Genomic DNA, 22265 nt, shown 5'->3' with positions numbered 1-22265 from the left:
TATGTTGTGTACAAATGCTGTGTTTTTTATTTTAAATAGCAACAGTGATTAATTTTTCAAGAAATAAATTATGACTATAAATCATTTGTTCTGATTTAAATTGATGGTTGCAGTAGGTAGTTGCTTAGCAACAAATTCAACATTTAAATTCAGCCCATTCAGAAGTATCTATAACTTGTTTACCCTCTAATTATTAGTGACGTAAGTGGCACCAAATATCCATCTATGTCATTCAGACCTCAGACTTTTTAATTCAAAGTATTTTGTTTAGATTCTCATTAGTATCGTATTGAGAGAACTAACCTAAATGTCTGGTGCTGTTTGTTGCATTTTTAATTCTAACCTCTCTTACTCCACACCTTTTTTTTTTTTTGTGGAAAGGTATTTTATACTTGTATTTTTAAACTTGGAGATAAAATTAAACTTATGTTTTGACAGCTTATCTTACATTCTTACAAACAGCAAATTCTCAGTAGACAAGCAGTTAGCAGCCCGGTTATTAATATTTTTTTAAGAATGTACTTCAAATGAAAGAATTTTGGATTTTAGAATTATCTGCTACATCAGCACTTAATACTTGGTTTAGCCTGTATCTGTACAAGTGGGTGCCGGGCACTCGGTGGAGTGTAAAAGTGTGAGTCAATGAAACTCTCAGGAATGACTTTTATTCTAATGTGGCCATATTTTACGAGAGAGACACAAGAGAGTTGTACTCATTGTTGATGTTTCACAGACTTAACTATTTCATAGAAATAACAGACATCTCGATTCAAGGTCGGCAACTATGCCGAGCATGAGAGTTATGCACTTGAACCAAAATCATGGCTTATAGCAAATGCAGAGGTAAAGATTGAATTAAGCACCTTGAGTAGAGCCTGTTGTTAAAGACATTCATTATCTATACTGATAACTCTACACTCAGGGTTGCAGGGGTGCTTGGGTGGGAAACGGTGTTTGCCCTGGACCAGTTGCCAAATGATCACAGGGCTACATATAGATATATGTTTTTGTTTTTTTTTTCAGTTTATATTCATTATAACCTTTACCACTTACCCTGCAGTCTGTGTTGAAGGGGTGCTAGAACGTTTCTCAGTTGTCATTGGGTGACAACCCTGGACCATTCAACAGGGCTGCATATATATACAGGACTGTCTCAGAAAATTAGAATATTGTGATAAAGTTCATTATCTTCTGTAATGCAATTGCAAAAACAATTACAAAAATGTCATACATTCTGGATTCATTACAAATCAACTGACATCTTGCAAGCCTTTTATTATTTTAATATTGCAGATTATGGCTTACATCTTAAAAAAAAACTCAAAAATCCCATCTCAAAATATTAGAATATGATGAAAAAGTAATTTTTGTTTTTTTAAATGCATTAAAGAAGATAAAGAACTTTATCACAATATTCTAATTTTCTGAGACAGTCCTGTATATATGTATAGATAGATAGATAGATAGATAGATAGATAGATAGATAGATAGATAGATAGATAGATAGATAGATAGATAGATAGATAGATAGATAGAGGTTTTTTTTTTGTAATTTTATTCATTCATTATCTTTATCACTCCCTGCCGGTGTGCATGAGGCAAGAGGCAAGGTTCACCCTGTTGCCAGTCGATCACAGAATAAATGTACAGTATATACAATTTTAAATAATATCCCATCTTTCATGTAGCCCCCTCTAGTGTTATGAGTGGATACTTGCATTTACGAGCCTGAACAATGGACTCAGAAACCTTGTGCAGAGGGTTTAACCCAAAAATGTAAAGTATAGAATAAATCAAGAGCTAGAAAAAAAGTCGGAGGTCATAATCATTGATGTGAACTATTTCCTTCCACATCTATTGACGTTTTTCCACGTGCATATGCACACCAGCGTGTGACACGTTTGCCTTTTTGTTAGGTCTTTTGTCTAACAATTCCACTTCTCTTTCATGTACCGTGCAGCAGCCAGCAGAGCAGCCAGCAGAGCAGCCACGAGGACGAAAACACCCGCTTCTTGACTCCCTTTATCAGAGAAGAGAGGTAAACCATGAGTATGGATGGCAGAAGTCTGTGGCGTCCTTGCGTTAGCAAAGCATAAATGAGACTTTAAAGTACAAATCCTTCCAAATCGGAGCTGTGTTGTAATGAAAAATACATAAACAAGAGGCCTGAATCCCAGTAGTACTTTAGTAAATCTTCAAACTGAATACTGAACTCAAGGTAGATTGCGCTGTCAGAATTTTAGTGTAGTGAACCTCATGGTAAAGTCAAGGGACATGTAACAGTCTTCCCTGCTGTAGCAGGTCACATGAAAAATGCATGATAAATGAGAGAATAATGAAAAGAAACCTCAAAATGACAGCGTATTCCAAAAGTTCTGGTCCCTCCTGTATGTCCCTTTGCTGTTTTGTCCACCAGAGGGCACTTTTGCCTCATGTTGCTGTTAACGGCACATCATCGCTGTTATTTTTGTTTCCCCCATCCTGTTATGTTTGTGTTTTGCTATAAAGTCAAGCATACAAATTCTTAATCAACATGTAATATGACACAGTTGTCCAGAGCAGACTTGGAAATAAAAGCAGTGTGCTTTGTCATGAATATGGGAAAGAAAACCCTGTAATGACTTGTATCCACCGTCTGAAAAAGGATGGAGGCTGCTAGAGAAAAAAGGGATTATGTTGATTGCATTGTGGGATGGTCAGCCCTTGCAGAGAAACTGCATGCATGTTTGCCTGGAAAACAATGTACATGTGTCTGCAGTGCTCAATTATCTGGACTAATGTTAAAATGTATTTTTATATGCATTACATTAAATTATGCAGACATACTCCAACAAAGCATCAGCTATTTTTTACTTGCGGTGTATATGAGGTCACAGAATGGTGGCCTTTTGGTACAAATATCCACCAGAACCAAACCCCTAAATTAAAAAAAAGAAATGCTAAAACATTTTATTGGAGTTCTATCAAGATCTATGTTATTCATGTGTTGCAGTTGTAGGTTAAAATTTAATTGCCAGGAATAGAGTTTGCATCAATCCTTCTTCTTTGCCATATGTTATTTTCACATTAGTTATTTTCTCTCGTCAAAAAATATTAAAAATGTATTTTCAAAGGCGAAAAGTAAAGCAGTTGTCAACCTGGTAGCTCAGTAGTTTTTGGAGCAACACAAAACTGCAGTGACAGCCGATGCACTGATAACAGATGGTTGACCATATTCTAGTTGTAGTTCAACAGATGTCAATTATGGTTGGAATGGCGTTGGGAAGTTCTAATGAAAGCTCAAAAATAAAAAAATGTGTAGTTTTTTTTCCAGCTTCAATATAAACAGTAACTTTACCACCTCTACCTCGGTTTATCATTCTCTACAACCTCCACTATTTCTCACAGTCCCACTGTCCTCTTCCTGTTTCTCTCTCCGGCTCTCCACTCCTGCACCCCCCCTCCTGCCTCCCCCCCTCCTCCGCCCCTGCTGTGTGTCTCTGCCGGCTATGAACGAGGAAACAGAACCTGTCGAACCTATGGGATATCTCGCTACTTTTGTCATGCCAGCGGATAGCTAGTGAGGGGCATCTGCAGCAGCTGCAGGGAGAGCAGCGTTCTGTAGCCGGCTTTAGAGGGCACGGAATGTCATGTCTCCTCTGCAGGTAAAACAGCAGCATTTGTGCCCGGGGGGGTGGGGGGGTGGGGGGCTGCAATGCAGACTCCGCTAAACTCGCGCCACCTCATCACTCATCGGTCTTCGTTGTTGCTCTCACGACTGCGTCCGTCCATTTGCTCTCGTGTCACGGTGGCTGGTGCGCTGCGCCATGCGCAGCTGTGTTTTCCAGTGAAGTGACAGCCTCACGGTCGGCTTGTAAGTAGCAAAAAGCTATGATTAGTGCTGCCGCAGTCTTTCATTTCACCGGGGCATCCGTGCCGATAGGGATGAGGAACCAATAAATAAAGACAGTGAAAAGGGTGCTCATTTTCTTTTTTCACATATTTGCTTTGGAGTATAACTCCTCTGCCAGAACTACAGACTTCGTTACATAATACTCCGATGTGACTTTGCTGAGATACACATGAGTCATCCAGATGATGCAGCACAGTTCTGAGTTAGGAAATGTAGAATGAAGCAATTCCAGTTGTCCGTCTTCATACAACGATGGTGAAATGCAATATTTACGTCGATTATATTTTATCAATTCGAGTCATGAATTATTTTCATATACCATCTTGTGATTCAATCACTTCCTTACTAATAGAAGATTTAGTTTACAAAAACGTCCCCATATTGTCTTTTTTTTTATGTGCTTAAAAAACATTTTAAGTCCTTCATTTAAAACTTCAAATTGAGTCTCAATGTGTATTTTATTGATGATCTAGGAAGCTTAGTGATATATATCACCCAAAAAATTGTATATAATTCATCAATATGTAAACCCAAATTCCTAGGATGTAAGAATGAGATTCAAAATGCAGCCTGTTGAACCTACAGGTAGTCCGCTCCGTGAGGTGTTCGGTCCAAAACAATGCTCCTTCTGTTCCGGTGCCTCCACCGCCAAGCGAGTCTATGAGACAAGATGGAGTCCTGGCTTGTAACGGCACTTGGAAATTTCACTTATAAAACTAAGGTGTAAAGACAGGACAGTTGCTGAAGTTGAAGGAGGGATTTAGTCACATGTCTAAATCCTCTCTTTCCCTCTGCAGGTCTGACAGTGCAGCGGAAAAAATTAGGTAAGTGTTCTTTCTTGCACGAACTCTCCTTTGACCTTTTTTTCAGATATCTGTGAGCAGTTTTGGGCTTGGCTAGAGCTGACTTAGCTGTCCTGACTTATCATCTCTGCATGTGACACAGATTCTCTGGCTTTGTGCGCTGAACAAGGTGTGATAATGCACTTTACATTTCGAGGCACCGGTGTTGAATACAGTTGCAAGCCATGGAATGCCATTGTTTGCTTTTATTGGTCAAACAACATCAGGCACAAACAGGGCTTTGTGAGTGTCGACCTTGTTTGGGAGCTTTTAGTCCTTTAGCCCGCCAGCTGGTGGCAGGTCAGTACTGTGGACTCACACTGCAGACACACACACAAACACACACACACACACTTGATTTTCAAGAGTGTGAAGGGCTCTGCTGTCAGAAAAGGCATTGTGCCAGTCCTGAACAAAAGAGGTTGACAGCACAAGTTGAAAAGGTGAGTGACCAATAACAACGGATTAAGTTTGAGTTTCTTTGTATGACAAGCTGTAAATGGAATACGTAGGACAACTTTCTTGTGCTTAAATTCAATTAATCTAGAAAAATCTTGGATTCACATTTTTTCCACCATTTCTTTGGCCCATTCTGGTATGTAGTATGAATAGCGGTGTGTAAATATTACCAACATATCAGTTCATTAAAACGGCCTGTATCCCTGTGAGGCCATGATAAGGGCAAGTGTAGCCATGTGACTGGTTAATGGGATGCGTATCATGGATGCAATTATTAGTTAGCAGATCTGGACTGGCACATCTGGTGAGTGGAGTTTAAATATATTTGTGCGTGACCGTTACTGATGCCTTTCTAGCCCTACGTTACCCTCTGAGCAGTTGTGTGTATTTTTTATGTCAAATGGGAGAATGTTTTTTTTTTTTTTAAATCACAGTATTGTATCACTGATCGTGTTTTTCGTTTGCTGTTTTTTTTTTTGTTTTTTTTTTGCTTTTCATATCTATAATAGACAAATACAGAAAAAGCATTTTTATAGTGAAAAAAGAATTGTACTAGTTGTACACAACTCCAACAACCATCTCTAAATAGTGATGATAGTCTATGTATCATTTTAAAAGCAGTGCATGTATATCATTGATATTATTGTATAAGTCAATAATTAAGTATACATGGATACAAAAGAGTGGTCACCATTTCTTTACAGGCAAACCAAAAATGCAATAAGGTGCACTAGCACTAGCTTATAGTATTGTGTGAATTAATGTGAAAAAATCAAGGTTAATATTTTCAATACTTTCTTTCCAGGCTAATTTAAATAATTACTCAACACATTTTTTTGTTTTTAGTCTTGATAAGAGTCACTGTATTTATTACATCTTTATATGAATTGCAAAATTGGCATAATCCAAAAAAATAATAATTCAACTATCAAAGAAATGTTTTCAAAATGTTTTCCAAAAATCCAGCATTTTGCAAATGTGACATAGCATTGTTGACCACAAAAGTAGACAGCTGAAAAGAAAGAGACAGAAACATCAAGAAACATAAATAAATAAGCAAGTTTAAAAAAAATAAAAATAAAAATATAGGGAAATGTATTGAAATCAAAAAACAGGTGTTACACAGTAAGATCTCAACAGAGTGCAAAACCAAATTAAATACAGTGCTGTGTGTGAAATATTTACTCATTGTTTGTTTATCGTGAATATGTGAATTTTAATCAGTAGGAAAAAATAATTTCTTCGAAATGAGAATTTTGTTGACAGTCAACAATAAGCCAAAGTTTAGTCTAATTGTGGTTGAAGATTGTTTTTAAATTTTTTTTTTTTTTTGTTTACCTTGATTTTCTTTTTCACACTCAATCAAGCAGAGACACACACATCATTTCATACTGGAAGAACAAAACATCAAATGGTCTATTCTGCCCTGAAGAATATAAAACACCACTGAAGATCTTTAGGCCAAAGTGTACGTTTCTTTTGTGGGCTTTTCTCTCTCATCGGTCCTGCTGCTTTGGTCGTGACCCGGCGAGAGCTGTTGTGTAAGTGTCATGAGTCACGCAGGCAGACAAAGATTTCGTTTGTTATGTCAAATTACGGAAAAAATCGTGGGACGTAATCGGCCGTGCAAGTTTTAGATGCTTTGTTGAAGAACCTTGAGGACTTGGGTTATTATTTATCATCTCTAGCCAAAGCATTACTGGTGTCACAGACCGGCTGCATAGCATTTGTTGGGAGATTTTTCCAAACGGTTTCTGGATTTATTTTTTTCGGTCATGTCAACAACCCAGTGCTCTCACTGCTCTTCCGCCCTCTCGGCTGCGGCGGTTATTGATCTTGGTCGTGATTTGAGACGGTAGTTATCACCGATGGACATCAGCATAACTTGATCTTGCACTTGCTGTTTCCTGCCGCCCTACTGATGCAGTGAACCTTCAGTTGGAGTGAATGAGACCTGATATCTTTCAGATAAAAAGGATATTTTAAGACCCATTCACCACCCAAATGGCATCACAATGAAGGGTCAATCACAGGTGATGATGGTTGTAAGTATTGTTAGAGCTGTTTTTTTGTTTTTTTTATGTTTGAGCATGTTTATAATTTTTTTAAACATTAGCAGTTGTGAAAGTTTGACCAGAAATTAATAAATTTTACCTTTTTATGTGTGCTTGTAACTGGATTTTGAGAGATAGGATGAATGAGGCATCTCTTTGAAGATCTGTCCCTTTTAATAAGGCTTTTGCAAATGAGGACTGAACTTACACCATATTGTCATAAAATGATATCGGAGGATATAAGATAACACCTCTGCACTTTAGCTGTCTTAGAAATCCACATAATTCATTTGCAATTCCCACATATAAATTCATTTATTGCAATTCTATAAACCCATATGAATTCTATTTTGCCGTTGAATTATATGATGTAGCATAAATTCCACAGTTTCTTCATTATGGGCTCTATATTTATCCGGGGTTTTTTTTGTTTGTGTTTTTGCCTTTTTTTTCTATCATTGTTGCAAGGTGGCGCGGTGGTTATCGCTTCCACCTTACAGTGTAGATAAGGGATGGATGGTGGCTGTAACAATTACATGTTTACCATTACAGAAATAGGACTCTGATTGCAATTTTGTTATATTTTCATTGATATATTTTTGCTGCAACTGCATGGTGATCACTTTTCTCATAACTTATTTGCTTCACATGGATCATTGGACCAAATGCTATTGCTGCTCATCATACTTTTGTTACCAAAAGGAAAATATGAAGGAAATCTCTGTCTTTCTTCCCCCTTCCTTTATTTGTGTGCAAGCAGTAATTGTTGCTAGTATATCACCAAATGAATAATTATATACAATTAAGGGTTTCCACATTTGAGGCCAATCCTGCAGGTATGACTGCTGTTAGCGCATCATTAATAATTACCTCATATAAGCTGACTTGTGCAGGTTAGGAGAACAAGCAGGGCTCGCTGGCAGTATTCCAGGGACCAACGATTAGCTCTGAGTGGGCTGACATGGAAATAGAGATTTCCAAACTCATCAACATCGACCACACGAGGCAAGATCTCTGGAGCTGCAACATGTATCTTTAGTGCAATTAGAGTGAAAGTCATGAAAGGAATAACAGTCACTGCCAGAAAAGGCGACTAATCAGATCTAGTCCACAGCGTCAAGAGACAATTTCAAACATTAGACACATACGTCCATCACAGCTTAAAAGTAAAGGAAAAACAAAATAACAAAGTCGTTGTTAGCGATGCTGCCTCACAGCAAGGAAGTCCCCGGTTCCATTCCGACTGGATGCATTTCTGTGTGGAGTTTGCATGATATCTCTGTGTATGTTTTGGTTTCTTCTCACAGTCAAAAAACAGGCAATAGGTTCATTGGAGACTCCAAATTACCCAGATGTGTGAATGATGATTGTTCTCTATATCTGCAATGCGTTCACACTAAGAATAACACAAATTTGCTGATTAGTGTTGGACAGAAAACAAGAATAGAGGTCATTTCAAACCTCACAAGATGAATTTTCAGGCAATCGTGTGGATTCACCAATCCAATTTCCACATAAGATAAACCTTTCAGTGCAATCCGGTCTGAAAACACCGCCAGAATACCTTTTTGATCACAAAAAATCACAAAAATATCTTTTTGTGATTTTCATGATTTGTCGTGTGTATTGCCAGCTCAGTTTATTAATGCTGCCCACGTGTTGTCGCTGTAAGTTAACCCTGTCTGGCTGCTGTAGAGTGAAATCTAATCTTTAGTGCTAAAGATGGTATCTGATGCAGCTTGGTATCCGAAATAGAGCAACTTCCGTTTTAGTGACTCTTCCTGTAATTTAATTGTCATATTGAAATATGTTATTCTGCAAGTGGGTTTCTCTACTTAAGTGCATCCTTAGTGGTTTTGTGTAAATGTAAATGTACTCTGGTTTAGTTAGGGCTGTATGTCCCTCCCTTTAATTCTTGGTGCTGCGTACAGAGTCCATTTTAAGCTGTGTCCAATATCACATTAGCTCCTCCGTAATAATGGTGATGTTCTGTTTGGTGAATTCGGGTCATGCACTTGAGCCGGGTTATTTTTGCGGCGTTGGTGTCGGTGACATCAGCTGCTCCGCTTAGTCCGTGCAGGTGCAGTCGCCTCCTGCTTGTAGTGCAGACAGGAAGACAAGAGGAGGAGGAGTGAAGGAGAGTGTTCAAGGCAGGGAGACTGATAAAGCATGGAGAGAGAGAGAGAGAGAGAGAGAGAGAAAGGAGGTGAAGGACCACCCTTATCTAGCATAGCCGTCCTCAGGGAGCCTACCAAAGGGACCTTCCCACACACACACCATACCCAGCCAGCCAATCAGAGTTCTCTCATCCTTGACCCATCCTCCCTCATGCAACTGCTCATCCATGGCTCACTGAAGCTGATTTGAGGTGATGCGGTAAGAAGAGAAGCTGTGAGCCACCTGACCAGCAAATTTACACTCACCTATTTTGAAGGTAAAATGTGTTACAGGGTAGTTTTGATATATGTGTCAAAAAAATAAGGACAGAGAATCAAAGCAATGTTTTTTTTGTTTGTTTTTTTATGAGAGTGATATCTGGGCGCTCTTGACATCCTGTGCTTGCTGAACGGGTTCATATGAATGAGTGATTTCTGCATCCACTCTCTTTGCACTTTTTATGGACTGGTTATCGCATTTTTTTCTTCCAACCGGCTTTGGATTTACCGCGTAAGAGGGGACCGTAGATGGGATTCTGTCTCGCACATGGTGATGATGACAGAGCACGCCGGACAAATGACGGTCTGACAACAACAAAACAGCGGGACAGTAATTGAAAGGAGGCCATGAGAGCCAGGAGAGACGCCAGGATGGTGTCTTCCTGTTCACCATGCACAAACAGAAGGTCAGCTCTAATTTCTCTTACATTTGTTACAGTCAGACTGGAGGAACAATTTCATAAAACACGTAGTAGGAACCTAAACTATCAGTATTGTCACAATTTTGATTAAAAATGTGCCAAATTGTTCAAAAAAGTCCCCAACGCAACAAATGTGCAGTAAACAGAACTTTAATCTGTTTGTATGAATATTTAAATAATCGAAAAAGGATTTGAGATGGCTTGTATCCCATGTTAATATCATGTCAGAGAACAATAAAAGCCCTTTTTTAAGTTAATAACATAATGGGGGCCTTCTGCCGAAGATAGTGAATTAAATAGCATTTAGAATATCCAGACTCAAACATTTCAAATAGGTGTGAAGCTAAAATGAGGTCTGAGTCTCCACTACACCACAAAACAATATTTATATCTATCTACCTATATATATATTGATATATACAGATATATATACTGTTTTTTTTCCGCAAAAGTAGATACACAGAGCTTCAGCTCACATAGGTTTTGAGTTTTTTGGATATTGTAAAGATGTACTATAACATTTCCTACAATTTCTAGCCCATCAAACATCACAATTTAAATTAAAAAAAGAAATCAACTTGCATCGGAAGTGCTGCGTCCTCTTATCTATTTTACGTAATATAATTGCTTCAATAAAGACAATTAGAGATTTGCATTTATAAAATACACCCGTTTCACTTTGATACACACATTTTCATGTCTGTAATTGGGCTTATTAAGCCTCCGCTATAATTTGCAACCCAAAGTACGTTGAGGTTTATTCAGCGAACCAACTTGAAGCCATTTCTCCTTCCTAATGCTCCTGTTATGAGTCAAAATCAATTGTCTACTAGGATTTAAAGGACACTTAGTGGGTCGATTGTTAGAGAGGTGAAAAAGGTAATGTCATTGTTTTCCCTCCTTTTTGCAGCAAACTAAAGATTTAGATGCAGTGTAAAAAATTTTTTGCAACAGACAAGGACACAAGGCTGCCTAGTAACCCAGTATTCGACTGTATAAGGGTATCTTTGCAAGATAATCCATAGGTATCTGGGAGTTGTCGTGCTTTATCTTATTATTACCACATGATTTGGATGGCGGCATTAATTCAACCTTAGAGGATGAACATATTTTCCTATCAATCGAAAAAGTTTTTGAAATGTTGAAAAAAAAATGCTATTTCAAAAGCAACTGAGTGCATTAAAGAGGCATCATAAATTATTTACAGCTAAAGACTGCTGGAGAATGAAAAAGCATACACGCAACTTTAGGTTTATTCAGACAAAGGTGATGCTTTGGCAATGTTAGCGGGATCGTCTTTCAGCTTAATAAGGTGTTTGCGTAATTGTTGCGCATGTGTTGCATGTTTCTCTTTTTTTTCTCTTAAGTTTAGCAACATAAGTTGGTCATTTGGTGAAATTTAGAATTCCCCATAGCACAAAGAGAGGGAATAAGTTTTAGCGCAGGACATTCAGAAATCTGTCTCCTAACGCAACAAATTGGGTTTCATTTATGGAATGTCATTTTTAAATGTATCAATTGGACCTTTTCTCTCCCCCTCCCTCCGTCCAATTTCAGACAGAGTAAAGCTATTCCCTAATGTTTTTTCGCGTGTCTTTATCATATCACGACCAGTACTTCTGTGCCAGCTGTTGATGTCGCAGATTCATTAAATATTCCTGCCGAGCAAGATCTGCCACAGACACACCCACCCCGACTGCTCGTGTGAAAGGTCTTGTTTTCACGCTGGCTGCCTCCCTGTTGAGTTACACAAGAAAAGATGCCATGCACATATGCCGTTTAAACTAAATATAGAACTGTCTTTGTTTTTTCCCGCCGTGGGGGGGGGGGGCTTATCTGCGTTTATTTTTAAATAAAATCAAGTTGTAAAACAGGATTAAGCTAGTGGTTTCCAAAAGCTTCTTACCAAAAGAGAAATTATAATAATTTTATTATTTTTGTTATTATGTCTTTAGTTTAGGAATGATAACCATAATGTAGCTTTGATGGGTGACATGCAGGCTGAATGCTGAATGGATCAAAATGATATTTATAATTAATAATTAGTTATTTCCACACCAACTGCTTTAAAAAATTGACAAGAACTTTGAAAGGATGGAATGCTCATCCATCGTTTATCACAGGGCGTCTCCATATACTGCATGTGCACCCAGAAATAAAAATGGCATTTTACTCTGAAAGGAAAACTATATCTGTGAAGATGTTTATATATTGCGTAAAACTTTATTATAGATACTAGATGCCATTTGTCATTGAATTTCTGACAATAGATGCAATAGATTTCAGTAACTTATCCAATCTTTAGCACTAAGGGTCCCAGGTTTCCAATGGGATTGTCAGTATTGCCTCACTAAACATATAATAACCGAAATAATGACACAGCAATTTTAACAAATGCCAAAAAGAAGCTCTGTAATCTGTCTCATCCCTAGTACTTCAATTCATCGCAGATACTATTGATTTACCCTCGAGCAGTTCCAGCCGTACTTCTAGTGCCTGACAATTACTCTTACTTTGGGAGACCTTACCGTCATGGCAACCTCACTCTCGCAAGAGAATTAAGTATTTAAGTCTGTGTTCAATGTCTTCTTCCAATAACCCCATGTGAATATTCAACAGGCAGGCAAGTTTATTAAGATTTTCTTATATGCCCAGCAGAAACACTGTGTTGCATTGTAATAACGCAATTCAGTATCAGTAAGGAAATTCTTCATTACTTTTCTGTCTTTGTGAAAATATCAATGACAGCGCAAAATAATATATGTCAGAGATGTCGGACAGCTAAAAGTGAAAAGTCCTCAACCGGTGGAGCCACGTAATCTGTGAAAGGAGCGGGGAGAAATTGCTCGTACCAGGGTGAAAAATGTATCAGGTGCCACGGCAAAAAAGGAGTGATTGAAAAGGTGTAGGAGTGACTGAGGGCTTCCGATCACGGTGATTCATTATAATGGTGGACACTTTGTACTGAGTCATCGAGGGCTACAAAGACTTTATTGAAAGGACAGAATTTGTCATAAAAACTAACCCTCATTACACAACTGGACTAGTATTCCAAGACAATGTCCTGGCCGTTACTGAGAAACGAACATGTTCCCACTTCGGACCAATATGCTTTTGAGATAGGACTTTTAATGTGATGTACAGGAGATAAAAACATGCATTTAAATGTTCTTCTCCATCTTAACAGAGTGCTGGCTGACTCCTTTGTTTTCCTTTTGATTTATCAACCCAGTAGAAATCAATATTTCATACTCCAGTCGAAACTCCCTTAGTAGTTGATTCATATTGTCTTCAAGACAGTTATGGAAAAGCGAGGAATGGAATCTACAAAAATCTCTCATTGACTCTTCTGTACCCTCACCAATAGGCCAAGCAAACGAAGTGGAAGAAACTGATATGGAAACCTCAAAGGTAGGATACAGACACCCCACACATGAGCAGTGATGTTGTGTTTAAGGGATCTATCAGGGATGAAACTGCTGCACATGACAACATCATGAATTATATGCATATAGGCGATGAAAAACCAAAAAGTTAAAAAAATGCATTAGTAAGTCTCAATCCCTTTTAGTATGCTTGCTTCCATAACAATGTAATATATCAAGCCCAGTGTGCCGTAAGCTAAGAGAAGAAAAGCAAATAGTCTAGTTTACACAACCATTGCAATTCACCGCCTATTCACCGCCAGGATATATTTATAAAACACAACACCGTGTGTGATGCATTTGCATCTGTTGCAGTTGAAGCTATTGTTCTCTTCAAATGCAGTTTGTTGAAGTCACTGCTCTTTACACGGCATCTCAGTAAATCAGGGCTAGCACTGTGTTGTGTCCCTGTAGCACATCTAGCTCCTTCCTGTCGTCCTCACATTTTACATTGCATGGGATTTAGGACTTTATCTGCTGTAGCGTCATTTATAGTGTGGCTGTCAGCATTGTTCTCTGTAGTATGACCAGGGGTTAGAGGTGGGGAAACTAATAACACATCTCCAGTCTGTTTGCAGGGGGTGTAAAACTTGTTAATGGACCACTGATTTTACACGTCTCACCTAATTTATTTAGGTTAATAAATCGAAGAAACAAACCTCGTGATGTCTCAGGTGGAAATTGATGGCACAAATCGTGTGTTGCAAACAGTGGCAGGGAGTCAGATACCCATGTTGTCTAGTTGGAGAGGAAGAAGTGATTGTAGATATGGGATCATGTGTCAAACTAAGGACTAACAAATGTATCTTCTTACACTGTAGTGCCAACTTAAAAAAATCCCTTTTTTTTAGTGGCCCCTTCCTATTTTTTTGGCTGTTGCCTGCTCCCTGTAGCTGTCAGGATCAAACATTTAACTTCAGGGTGTTGTCATGGATTTTAGATTGTGTTTTAAAAAATTTATCCAATAACTCCTAAATGTTTGTTCAATTGTAAATAGCAATGATTTTCTTAGACAAGCCCCACCCCCCCAACTCTCTCTCTCTCATAGTTGACCTTGTTGATGTAATCCGGGGTTTCATGTTTCCTCTATGCGAGTATGAACTGCAAATCCTCATTTATGACTCAGGACATTAGAATTAATGATTTCCTCTAAATAATGTTTAGTTTCTTTGAGAGTCTTGAAGAGTCAAAAGAATCATCCTCGCAACATAGCTTTATTGTCGTTGCTGTAAAGGGTTTGTAGGTTTTTCTATGCAGTCGGATCGTAACTAGTCAAACATTGTCTGCAATTCAGTTTGCTTTTAATTTATTTTCTATTCATCCAATGCATTTCACTGTCACAAAGGGTCCCCCTCCTACGCATAGTCACATGTGCGTAACAAAACAGATGACTGACAGGTGAAAACAAGATTACTAAAGATAATGGCCACTCGAACCTATCAACAAGAATCACAGCGTGAAAAGTAACGGACAGGCGCTGCGACAGGGCATCTGAAATTAAAGCCCCACATTTCTGCATTTCTTTTTAAACACCCGAGCTAAATGTGGCACTGACAGTGCTGCTTGTCGCTCCCCAGCAGCAGATACTGCCGTACCGAACGACAGATCTGCTGACAAGCATATAAAGACTGGCTTTCATCCATTTTGGCTGTCAGAGAAGAAACAGCAGTGAATCTAAGAGACAGACATTGGTAGGTTAGGTGCAAAACTGGATATTCCCTAATACAAAGAGAGACATAGGTCTTGGGATGTAGGAAGCATCTATACAGTTTGATTTAAAGTGCTCCTTTTCTCTACATAAAACACCTGCTGATGTTCCACTTTCTCTTTCTCGTATTGCTGCAATTCTGTAAGTCACCTGATGTGCGACAAGCTAAAATCTAATCTTATAAATAGTACACAGAAAGTGAATAAACTGACATTTCAAAACCCCAAATACCCCAAATGAACAGTCAATTTATATTATAACCTCAGGTTACAGTAAAGCTTAAATCTGAGTGGTCAAAATTTGATTTAAAAAAAGAAAATGTCCTTTGCACTAATTTGGTCTTTTTCTTGCAAAGAAATACAGAAATTATTGAATTATTCTGTTTTAGGGGGTTCATTTTGTCTGGGGCAAAAGTCAGCGCCTACATTTCTTATTAAAAAAAAATACTGTAGGCAAGGTCTACATATGACCCTGGAGCTGCAGGTTGGACTGTTCCTGGCTTGACGGTGGATGGTGGCAGGGTCGTCGCTGTGGCAACAGCCCTGACTGATAAGATGGAGGATTTGTCATGGAGGGTTTGGTCAGTATTTCTCAATACTGTCACTAATCCCATTACAGCACTTCTCAGACAGAGTTAATTATAATAATAATACATTTATTCCAACATAACCCCCCCCCCTTCCAAATTTGGCCTCAGCTACACCAATACAAGATGGGCCCAGGCAGTAACCTCCGTTCACCACTGCCACTCAAACTCACCCGTTCAGTCGAGCTTAAAGTGGTTATTATGTAAGCACAATGACACATATGACATTATTATTTCATCTATGGGGAACTATGACATTGTGGATTCCTCTGTCCCCGCTCAGCGTTGACCTTCATGCACCGTGTTGTCTCATGCTCATGCAACATATGAGTAATGATGATGAAGGTGGTTCTGTGCAGTTGCGTAATTAGTGTCCGAAAGGCGTTAAAATTCTCAGGGCCTTTGAATCGATGTGATATTACAGACAGATTAGAGTCTCTCGGTTCGACTTGAAAGAATTTTTTTTTTTTTAATTTGCAGTTCACTGTTTTTCTCCAACCTCAATATGTGGGTAAGATACAAAAAATAAATATGCATATATATTTACAAAGTTCAATTTTCAACTAATTGTAGAAAGAAATTTCCATTATTGTAGAGTAACATTAATATACAGTATTTTTAATTCATCTTAGATGTCATTCTTGACTGTTTGAACAATACGAAAAATGTATATTCATCTATTTTGCAATTAATTTTTCAGCTTACCAGCATGTTGCAAGATGTGATGCACAAGTGCTTAATTCATTTTTATCTATTCATTAAAATGTCATATTTAATTTTTAAAAACTAAAATTACTGTCGCCCCTGCATTTTCATTATGCATTTAAAATCTTCACTAAGCATTTCTGTTTTGTGTCTTATTTTTATATGTTATACTATTGTCCAATAGTCATATGGAACATAATATTTTTGACATAAAGCAATTCAGTTAACATTAAGCGATATAGTAGCCGATCAACCCACGGTCCTATACTAGTGAATGCCATGGAGATCAGCAGAACCCGATCTCTGCCGTGGCAACGCTTGTCTGAACATAGCAGCTGTACATTTCAGTTGCTCAGGGTCATGATGCTGTGAGTCACTGATGTGCTGCACAATAGCTCTGGCCTCAGGTGAGGATCTTCCGTAAACACTTGAAGCAAAGCAGTGTTGTTAGTTTTTTTTTTTTTTGTTTTCTTTTGCTTAGTTTTTTATCAGCTTCTGCGCGGTGAGTTAGTGCATACACATACTTCTCTTGTCTTTCTGCCAGTTGAATTGGTGCTCTGACTAGATCCCTGTTGAGAACAGGCATCTGTGTCTCAGTCAGCCCACATGTATATAAATAAAGTTAGGTTCTTTTTTTAAATGAAAATATACAAACACACACCTACAGATCTCAGAGGGTAGCTCAGTCAAGACCCAGCTGATTATCATTTTTGCATGGATTATTATACATTTGACATGAATATTTATTAAGATAACTCAATTTGTGGCGCCACAGTTGCACAGTGGTTAGCACTTCTGTCTCACAACAAGAAGGTCCCCATTTTGATTCCCGCAAGTCCTTTCTGTGTGGAGCTTGCATGATCCTGTGTGTCTGCGACGGTTTCTTCCCAGTTCTCCGGTTTCCTTTCCCCATCCAAAACCACGCAGGAAGTTCATTTAATACCCTTAATGAGAGAATGAATGGCTGTCTCTAGATGAAATGTGATCGAGAGTGAATGGTTGTATGTCTGTATATGTGGCCCTTTCATTGACGGGCAAACTTGAGTTGAACGAAGGAATGAATTTATGGCATCACATCACTATTTGTTGTACCATGGGACAAAATGTCATCAAAACCAAACCTAAACGATACAGTGATGTCCGACCAATGCCTAGGAATGATCCGAAACTATTGGTCTTTAACCTCACCGTGCCGACCAATCTGGCTTTCTATATCTTTGTGACTTTATAACAACTTTAAGTTGACATGAGGAAGTGTATCTCCTAACATTTGACATGAGTGATCGTATGAGAGCTGCTGGTCATTGCTGCTGGGCGGTTTTAAGAAAGTGAAAGCGAGAGATGCTACAGCGTGTTTATTGATCTGTTCTAATAATAGGCGGAAGGAGCTAAATATAAGTGATCGGTCAAGAGCTAGTTTCCTATCAATCCATCTCTGTGACTCCACACAGAAAGGGCCCAGTCAGAATCAAACCAGGGACTTTCTTGCTATAGGCCATAACCATGCCATCCATATACTGTATTTTTTGACAGCATTACTTAATATCAAATGTTTAAATTTCCTTCAAACTTTTTCAACACTTTCTATATTATATGTATATGTAACAAACATGAAACACTGACTTAGCATGTTACTAAAGGATTCTGATTAATCTTCTCAAAGTAGCTTTTCAGTAGTTGATAGTCTTCTCTACTTTTACTTTTGAGTAGTAATTTCAGCTCAAGACACATGTTCATTATTTTTTACACAATAGCATTCACAGTAAAAGATCTATGTGCTACAAAAAGGCAAAAGTATTAAATGACCACTGTGACTTTTAAGAAACTGATGCCACTCCTTTGACTAGTTAAAAAAAAAATGCATCTTTAAAAGTGAAGAAAAAAACATTGCCTTTTGTGAATAACTTTGCAGTAGTGAACAGATGTTGCTGTAACATCTGCAGATACATAATTCTCCTAAATTCTGCTCTATTTCATGATAATGGAAACGTCAGATGCTCGTCAAAGAGGAAAATCTCGCATTCAGCTTGCTGCTTCAAATGCAGGAAATAAAGGTTGTAATTTAATTTTTCTAAGAAGAAGGGTTTAATGTCAGCGTGTGGTGCACTTTGTTGTTTTATTCATGAAACGTGATAGAAGCACAGAAGGCCACCTGTATGTTTTTTCGGGTGGTGGGGAGGGGGCTTGACCAAATATCCACCATATCCTATCTACCTCAGGGTTGCGTGCCATAAATCATCACTTGTATGGATGATTAAGTCTGTGTCGGGTGTTCTCTCAGTTCTCCGTGGGGTGTTTACTGCTAGGGTTATTTCTGCATAATGGTGAAGTTTTTTCAGGACTCCTGCTGAGCAAGTTCCTATTCCACAGTTTGTCTTACATTCACTCCTCCACTGTTTCCTTGTCTGACGTGACCTGATTTTTTTTGTCCTCCCCGTTGCTCGCTTTGAACTAATTGTTACATTTTTCTTCACTTTAACCTCCATCCCCCTTTCAGAGCAGTCAAATCATCCGGGGTTTGCCAGTCTCGCTGTTTTATCTGACTGAGATGGATTGTCGTGACTTGATGTTCCCATCTTAAAGTCATCTTTTTTCTGATGCTGAGTTTTAACGGTATTTCTAAAGGATTAGATTCGATGCACATGCTTTTTTGCTAACTCCACTGATGCTAGCTCTCTCCTCTGCTGACTTGAGAATGCAGATTATCCCACATGGTCAGTAGGACAACAAACAAAGTGGTCACATGATCGCCCTTTTTCCCTCTCTGAGTAGAAAGGGGATGGGGACTTTGTCATTGTAAAAGAGTAATCCACGCTGTTGACCAGGCGGAACGACACTCCGCACCTCATCATCCAATCCTGCAAAGCAGCGTAGAGGGACTAATCCTGATTACGTGACCCTGCTATTCTTAGAAATGAAAACAAGAAGTCTCTGGACCAGATTAGGGCTCAAGGAATACAAAAAAAGAACTTCAGATGGACAAAGTGGTAATGAACAATGTTTATTGTCTGCCAAGCAATGCGCAGCAAGTTAAATGCGGTTTAAATTTAAACCTATTTCATACTAAGAATAATGAAATATTTCAAAGCAGGAAATGAATTTGGGATTTTCTTGTTTTTTAAAAAAGCCTTGACTTCGTAAGGATGGAATAAAAAGCATTTTGCTATTGCAGGAAGTGATTTATTTTTTTATTTTTATTTTTTTTTTCTATTGCAGCCAGCTCATGTTGACAGTGCGGGCAGCAGGGGGCATCAGTGAGAGACCCGTGACCGCTTAACTCCTGACTTCTCTTTAGAGGAGCTGTCCATTCAGCACTGTTCTCTCTGCAGAGTTTAACTTCAGCAGACTTGACAGATCTCTGACTCGAACAGGCTACGCACTTGGCCAATAAAACAGGCTTAAACCTAGTCAAATGGGTTTAAAAAAATAGTTCATCAAAATGGTTTTAACACAGGGACTGCACCACCTCTGTGCTCAAACTCTTCATTTTTATAGTTTTCAAGTAAGGGATGTTTTATTAATGGACCGAGACTGATACGCTGTCTTCATTTTGAATTCATATTTCTGTCAGGTTCAGCCGAGGAATGTCACAAGAACAGATGCTTCTTTTTGGCACCTATGCATGCTTAGGCACTGGAGGTCACAGACAATAGAAACTTTGTGAAAACTGCCTGACGCTGTCTTTTCTTAAGTGGAGCATTTTATCTTTATATTTATTGTTTAAATCGATGAACGGTAATAATCTGTACTAGAATTCGGTGTTGGCATAGCATGGAATATCATTGGAATTGTCTGCTTTCAACATCCCAAATCAAACAGAAGTTCTCCTATGTATTCTCAAATATATTTAGCCTATGTATACTCAAAATTCTCTGCAAGCAGTAGAGAGCATCTTACCATCAATTAATTTTTAAATTATCATCCCCCCCCCATGGATTTGACGGCAAGCCATGACTACACGGACACCAGATGGGCTCAGTGTGAAATTACTTTCTGTCCTCTTGCCTGACTGAGGGAGAGGTAACAGCTCCCCGTACTTTACCCTGGGAAGGGATTAGAGCTCTCCGATCTTGCCTCCACTCCTCAGTTCTCTCTCCTACTGCTTTAGCGGGTTCCCATGAGGAGTCAATGTTGGCCAGCTATAGTGAGTCATTTTGCCATCATAGCTCATTAATGCATCAACACCTATTATTTTGGTTTATCCAAAATCTCCCAGTTTACCCAGTTCCTTGTTGGCTTTTACCGTATTTCACAAGTCTTTTACACCACAGCGCAGCCCCTCCGAAAATCACTTTAGTCAGAAGCTCCGAGAAATGTTCTCAGTCTAAAATATGTATGGGGGGGGTTGTTTCTATCTATATTCCTGAACAAAATTATTCATAAGCTGTGGGGAATCTGCAGATTCCTTGTCCTGTCTGTTGATATATAGACTATATCTACACATTCACATTAAACACGTGCATCTGAAGCCACTGAAAAATCACAATAATTTTAAATGAATGATTGTCTCACAACAGGAAGGTCCCTGGTTCAATTCCAAGAGGGGGCCTTTTCTGTGTGAAGCTTGCATGTTCACCCCATGTCTGCATGGGTTTCCTTGGAGTTTCCTCCAGTTTCCACCCGTGTTCCAAAAAATATGCAGCAGGTTCATTTGGAAAAAAAGCAAATGGTTGTATTGCTCTCTATGACATGTGAATGAAAGAGTGAATTGTTTGTCTGTTCCTACAATTGACTGGTGATCGGTCCAAGGTGAGCCCCGCCTTTCATCCAATGACATTTTGGATTGGCTCCAGCTTTCAAAATGTGTATAGCCCCAAAACCCTCCATACATATTCCCGCCCATTCTATCTCCTCAGTGCCGCAATTCCCTGAAATGATTATTCTAACCTGTTATCATTAGGAGGAAGTTTGCGCTTACAGTGATATATTGTTCTCCTGCAGAAGGAGTCAAAGGTACTCTAACATGACTTAAACCCCACCGGTCAATCTCAGCTGAAGCCTCATTACCGAAAGGCCCATTGACAACAAAACAACCTTTTGATACTCATGAATGGAGAGAAACTAAATCGTCACAAGACATATCAAATGAGAAATTAATATAAAATAAATCAGTGCGTGTGAGTCATTTAAAATAACGGATCAAAATAGTTCCCGTGACTTCCTCCAAAGGTTTGCATTAACCCCAATAGTAGCTGCTCCTAATGAGGTGTGATTTGCGTGCGGCCAAATAAGAAGATTAAACTGAAAGAAAGGGTTGCTCCCTGACCCAGTGTGGATGGCAAAGTCCATAATTGCTTCAGATGACACTCTCTATTAAAATGGATGGCCGGTCACTTTGACCTCTCCTTCCTGAATTGACCGTGTAGAGAGATTCATCATCTCATCAGTTGCCCACAGATATTGCTGATCAATCTAGAAGTCTCTGAGTAAAGCATTGTTTGGTTACAGTCGAAGTGTTAAGTTAATCAAACCAAATGCAAACATAACAAAACACAACCACAACTGTTATCTCTGAAAAGCAGACGTCGCCTGTTATACTCCAAAGATAGATTCACAGGTTGAACGCAGGAGCCTTTTTTTAGATAAGGATGATTTACCAGAGTGATATAGCTGATTGTGGCAGGCCGCTATTGTTGCAAAACTTGTATCGGCCGAATCTCCTAAGTTGTTTATGTCGATGCATTGAGCCAAATAGCTTCCAGGTCGATCCAACAGCCAAATGAAAGAGAGGGAAAAA

At 38.7% G+C, this 22265-nt stretch overlaps 1 protein-coding gene across 6 annotated transcripts in view; it reads left to right on the top strand.

Annotated features, from left to right (window-relative positions):
- The window catches only part of gramd1bb (GRAM domain containing 1Bb), a 68395-nt gene that overhangs the window by 5551 nt on the left and 40579 nt on the right, over positions 1-22265 (top strand). For 4 of the 6 annotated variants that reach the window (XM_086164214.1, XM_086164213.1, XM_086164212.1 and 1 more), the window contains exons 2-3: positions 1961-2038; positions 4690-4716. In XM_086164214.1, the coding sequence (XP_086020340.1) occupies positions 1961-2038; positions 4690-4716 (105 nt within the window). Of the gene's footprint in view, positions 1-1960; positions 2039-4689; positions 4717-9607; positions 10090-13471; positions 13516-22265 lie in introns of those variants that run through there. The other 2 variants (XM_086164218.1, XM_086164216.1) reach the window with 2 other exon arrangements.

Source organism: Fistularia commersonii, chromosome 18 (genome assembly GCF_037954325.1).
Source record: "Fistularia commersonii isolate RoL2024-O1a breed Wild chromosome 18, RoL_Fcom_v1.0, whole genome shotgun sequence".
NCBI lineage: Eukaryota > Metazoa > Chordata > Actinopteri > Syngnathiformes > Fistulariidae > Fistularia > Fistularia commersonii.
Note: the sequence above shows the minus strand (reverse complement) of the source record. Positions and strands in the feature narration are given on the sequence as shown.